This window comes from Lithobates pipiens, unplaced genomic scaffold (assembly GCF_037356315.1).
Source record: "Lithobates pipiens isolate NorthernLeopardFrog02 unplaced genomic scaffold, aLitPip1_a1.2 Scaffold_8, whole genome shotgun sequence".
NCBI lineage: Eukaryota > Metazoa > Chordata > Amphibia > Anura > Ranidae > Lithobates > Lithobates pipiens.
In genome coordinates this window covers 621,090,512-621,096,511 of record NW_027507903.1, presented here as the reverse complement: position 1 = coordinate 621,096,511, position 6,000 = coordinate 621,090,512, and the positions used below count along the sequence as shown (strand labels likewise).

General features: G+C 36.4%; 1 protein-coding gene across 1 annotated transcript; it reads right to left on the bottom strand.

The window, feature by feature from the left end:
- Positions 1-1,954: 1,954 nt before the first annotated feature.
- LOC143963871 (olfactory receptor 10AG1-like) lies at positions 1,955-4,232 on the bottom strand. Its single transcript, XM_077473609.1, has 2 exons — positions 3,733-4,232; positions 1,955-2,952 (listed from the first exon to the last, which is right to left on the bottom strand). The coding sequence occupies exons 1-2, from the start codon at positions 3,750-3,752 to the stop codon at positions 2,007-2,009; spliced, it is 966 nt and encodes a 321-aa protein (XP_077329735.1). The 5' UTR covers positions 3,753-4,232; the 3' UTR covers positions 1,955-2,006.
- Between the last annotated feature and the right edge of the window lie 1,768 nt (positions 4,233-6,000).

Genomic DNA, 6,000 nt, shown 5'->3' with positions numbered 1-6,000 from the left:
ATTGGGTGCGGAGTTCCCCTTAATATCCATACAAGACCCAAAGGGCCTGGTAATAGACTGGGGGGGTACCCATGCCGTTTGTCTCACTGATTTTCATCCATATTGCCGGGACCAGACATTACATTAAAGCCGCAAACAGTTTTAAATGACTTTTATTCCTTGAAAAATGTAATTTTGTGCAGGGACTGTTCTAAGCACGGGAAACACGCGCCACTTTACAGGCATACTATAGACATCCACCAGGTATGATATTTAAAGCAATATTTCACTTTTCTTTCACTTTAAGCATCATTAAAATCTGTGCTTCCAAAAAAACTGCAATTTTTAAAACTTTTTTTGCATTAATACATGTCCCCTGGGGCAGGACCCGGGTCCCCAAACCCTTTTTAGGACAATAACTTGCATATTAGCCTTTAAAATTAGCACTTTTGATTTTTAACATTCGAGTCCCATAGACTTTAACGGGGTTCTAAAGTTCACACAAATTTTCGGTCCGTTCGCAGGTTTTGGTGCGAACCAAACCCGGGGCTATTCGGCTCATCCCTAATTACCATATTGATTTGCATATGTTGGAGCATATATATTTTTTGGATATGCCATATGGACACTTTTCATTATGTATGAGTGTTTTATGTTGATCATTTCACAATGTTAATATTTAGGAGTTAATTAATTTAGTGCGCTACTGTGAAATTATTTGTCTCTCTCTCTTTTTTACACTTGTTTCACCTCATTTGCATATTTATTGAATATTAAGTGGCAGCACAGATTCTTTAGCGTATACATACTCAGAGGCACCCGTGTTTTCTCTCTCTCTCTGCATGTTTGGAGTTTGCTTCCACTTTCCCTGGAAGGCTTGCCCTGATGTAATGTACTGTCCTCTAATACAGAGCTGGTTAGCTCAAAGGACTTGTAGATGGACTTGTGTTATATCCAAAACATCCAATAGGCTGTGCCATTACCCCATGTATTTTTCTTAAAGTTAATAAGGGGGCTGGAGGACCTCAAATATGAAGAAATGACTAGAAGCACTAAACATATTCTTCATGGAGAAGAGGCGCTTGAGAGGAGATACAATAGCAATATAAAAATGACCTCAATGGTAATTCTGGCAAAGGGAATAAACTATTCAGTCTCAGTGAATGAAAGAAGACACTGGCCACTCAATGAAACTGAAGGAGAAACTGTTTTACCTTAAACTACATAGGGGTGTTTTCAGGGCAGTAAGGATGTGGAATTCACTTCCACAATCGGTAGTGTGTCAGCAGGAAGTGTTTATAGTTATGTGCATCTTAGTGAGCACAGTATACGGGAAATGGTGTCTTTAATCAACCTTACCAACTATGGTAACTATATGTTACCATATCATTCTTTACTCCAAAAATTTTTAAAAAATCATCATACTCATATCAAGTGTGACCTGACATAATGTCAATTTTCACAATGAATTCCTGAATTATTTTTATTGACAGAACATTATAAAATAATAATAAATAGAGAAAGTTTCAAAATGGCTTTAGATAATAAAATGATTCTTTAATTTAAAAATAATAATCCATGTTTGCATACTTTAAAAGTCTAAGGTGTTGTAAGGCTCTGATGTCACAAAAATTATTCCATATGTCACATGATATATGGGCATAGCTCATTAAGTGATTAGTTCACATGACCTTTAATGTTGAGCTTTTTAATTCATAGAAGGGACATTGTTAAGAATTTTAAAATGGTCTCTCCACGTCTGCTTAAGATTCCAACCATAAAAGTGTATAAAATAAAACAGATACATTTAAAGTAAACACCATTTTTGATAAACATTTTATTAAAAATCCCAGGAAAAGATGTAATTTCATGTTTTTAAATGTTTCATGTATTAAAATCAACATAAATAGCATAAAATCAATGCTAATGGAATACTTTATCAAAAGTCAAAATAATTTTATGCTCTGGTAAAAAAAAAAAAAAAAAAGGGAATCCAAAGCATATGGTGTTCTCAATCTTTTTGTTTTTTAATTCCTCTTATGTATTGGTTGCAGAGGAATTAATGTACATATGACTACTCGAATATCCTGATTTCTTATGCTATATATAAAGGGATTAAGCAAGGGGATCACCACTGTGTAAACTACTGATATCATCTTGTTAAGGGTTTGTGAGCTGGGAACCAGATAAATTATTATTAAGGACCCATAATACATAATCACTACAGAGAGGTGAGAGCTACAGGTTGAGAAAGCTTTCTTACTCCCAGTAATAGAGGACATACGTAGAATGGCTATGACAACACAACTGTAGCTCACTAAAATCAAAATAAATGGTATGACCATGATAGGGAATGAGAGGATGAATATTTCTATCTCAAGAACTGAAGTGTCTGAGCAAGCAAGGTCAACAAAGGGAGCAAGATCACAGAAGTAATGGTCAATGATGTTGGGTCCACAGAATTTAAGCTGAGTTAGAAGACTCATTGTTATCAATGTTGATGTAAAGCCAAGCATCCAGCAAAAGATTACCAGGGAATACTGAAGTTTCTTGCTCATAATTTTGTTATAGAGCAAAGGCTTACATATGGCCAAGTACCGGTCATAGGCCATTGCTGCAAGAAGATAGCATTCTGTACTACCTGATGCACAGTAGAGATAACTCTGAGCAATACAACCAGGAATGGATATGAAGGCTCCTTTCAGCCATATGATCTTTAGCATATTGGGTATAATAAGAGTTCCCACCAACATTTCTGAAAACAAGAAATGTTTGAGAAAAAAGTACATGGGGGAGGTAAGAATTGGTCTGGTTGAGAGCAATACGATAATCAAAACATCAATAAAAAGTGCAGAAGTATAAGCTACAAGTATAAAAATGAAGATAACAATCATTAATCTACCCAAGTCTTGAAAACCCAACAGGAGAAATTCTGTTATTTCTGTCCCATTCTGTTCACTCATTATTGACTTTCTGTGAATACAGAATCAGAAATCACGTTTTAGAATACATTTTCATTTTGTTTATTGTATTATTAAAAATGTTGCTACAGAGATTCATACCTAATTAATTGCAATAATAAAAAAAAAAAAACTTACAACAATTTGATAATTGAAATTAATTTTATCTCAGAGAAATGGTAAACTGGTTTTAAATTTTATCAATTGGAAGGCAGCAGTAGCTTCATGTAATTGAAATTCCTCAATTACAGCAGGCCAGAAAAAAGGGACAAGAAGGTCGTATATGGCCCAAAAAACATGTCTGCTAGATACAATTTGCAGTGAAAATGTTTGCCTTCTTTAAAAGATAACCATTCTTTTTTTTGGTTAATTTATTTCTTTACTAACATCTGTTCATAATTATTGTATTACGTTTAAGATCTTAGGCAGCAAATAAACATGTTGTCCCTGAAGTTGATGTGTTGAAAGCAGAAAAAATAGGAAATTTGTTGTATACAGTATGGGACCGCATAGCTGCAGGGTGCCCACGCTGACCTGTGTCCTAAGCCAAAAGTGCCTACAAGAGATATGTGAGCATTGGAACGTGCCCATGGAACAATGGAAGAGGGTGGTCTGATGAATCACATCATGTAAATGGCTGGGTGTGTGTGAGTCATTTATCTGGGAAAGAAATGGAATCAGAATGCAATTTTGGAAGAAGGCAAGCCAACAGTATGATGGGTTGGGCAAAGTTCTGCTGGGAAATCTTGGGTCCTGCCATTTATGTGAATACTCCTTAATACATACTACCTACCTAAACATTGTTCTCTTCATGGAAACGGTCTTCCCTGATGGCAGGGACCCAAAATGGTCAAAGAATGGTGAGAGGAACACAACAATTATTTTGAGGTGTTGATTCCAAATTCTCTAGATCTCAATCCAATGAAGATTTGGTGGCATGTGCTGGAAAAACAAATCCAATCCATGGAGGCACCACCTCACAATTTACAGGACTCTAGGCTGGGTTCACACTGCCACACGGTGTGGCTCACAGCAGGGGTCTGGTGCATCCCTGTTCATCGTAGCACATGAATTCCATATGTGTGGGAAAAATTTAAATTCTCAAATCCTTTAATTTGAAAATACAGGCCAATAGAAGGAGGATTAGGAAATGTGCCATAATACAGTGGACAATAGTGACTATAAAAAGTCCTTACAAATCTAAAACTGAAAACGGAACATTGTTTATAAGTATCAAGCCTTCTATCTTCTAGCTGCAAGGAATCTCAGATATTTATTCAGTCTTTATGTGGAAACTGGATTTAAAAAAAAAAAAAAAAAACACAAGGAATTATTTTCCCAATGGTCATAATTGTGTAGATTAGAGGCTGTGAAATTTTTATTCCGATAGAATTACATTTGTGTAATTTCTTTAGGGATGTATTCCTGTAGGTTTTACCACAGCTTTCTCTTTATTTTCCTTTGTCAAGCCAATAAACATAAAACAGTGGACTAGGATATCAAAAAAATAAAAAATGAAACAAGATGACCTAGAACCCAAATCTCACCATCAGGTGTTTATAATATAAAAAAACTATGGCTGCAGCACTCACCTTCTATTCACTACCGTTCCCCACAATAAATCCTTTCTACCATTAGATGTTCTTAGTGTTTTGTGTTTACATACCTGGATCCCGGAAGACTTAAGGCCCATACACACGATCAGACTTTTTGACAACAAACATGCAAATTAGCGTGTGTACGCTCCATCGGACAAACTTTTTTGGTTTTCATTGGACTTTTGTTGGCTGTGCGAAAGGACAAACTTTCTGGCAACAAAAGTCCGATGGAGCAAAGTCTGATCATGTGTACAGAAAACCATAGGACTTTTGTACAAAGTACAAACAGGCATGCTCAGAACCAATGCAAAAGATCAGACAACAATACAGAAGTTGACCAAAGGTGGCGGTAAAGAGCAGAAAAACCACGTGATTTGGTGAAAGTTGGCTGAAAAAGTCCTGCTGTGTGTATGCAATGCAAGTTCAGGGCCGACACCCTTTGTACAAAAATCCAAGGGCAAGTTTGTACAAAGTCTTATCGTGTGTATGAGGCTTTAGGACATCAGGATGCTGTGGACCTACCCTTGTTCACTTACAGAGTAATGATGAGTAATGATGCAGAGTGTGGCACCAATAGACACAGGTTAAATTTCAAAGAGGAGCATCACCACAGAGTGGCACTGTGAATGCAAAAAAATAATCAACAGCGCCATGTCATGAATTGAAAGTATACAAGAAGGAGTGAACTCAAGATGGACTTTTTAGTCACCACAGTATACAAAAAAATTGAAATACAATAACTTATTGATACAAAGTTTTTTTAAAAAAACAACAACACAACAGTGCCATTAAAATTGCTAACAAGATAAGCTAGACATGGGTGCCGTCAAAAAATTTGTTTTGTTTCGTTCCATTTTGTTCCCTACGAAAAAAAAAATTGTGTTTCGGAATTTGTGTAAGAAATTCAATTCGGATTCGTACAAAATACGAATTTTCGTTAGATTCGGAAACTTTTCGTTAAAATAACAAAAGTTTGTTATGATGAATTTATCATTATGATGGGCTCCCACCATCCCTGTGCTGTGCTGACTTCCTGTTTTTTTAACCTTTAGTTTCGTTAACTTTTCGTAAAAATTACCAAAAGTTCGTTATGATGAATTTATCATTATGAGGGGTTCCCACCATCCCTGTGATGTGCTTACTTCCTCTGATTGGTGAACAAAACACCAGTCATGTTTCTGTTTATTTGGACCCAAATTTAGTTAACAAAATTTCGTATTTTGTATGAAATTCGTAAGCATAGACATTCCCATAGGGTTTCCACCATCCCTGTGCTGAGTTCCCAGGTCTGTACACCTGCTGTGTGTCCAATATGAGGGGTTCTCACCATCCCTGTGCTGAGTTTCCGGGGCTGAGTGTACACCCGCTGTGCCCATTATGAGGGGTTACCATCATCCCTGTGCTGTGCTGACTTCCTCTGATTGGTGAACAAAACACCAGTCATGTTTCTGTTAATTTGGATC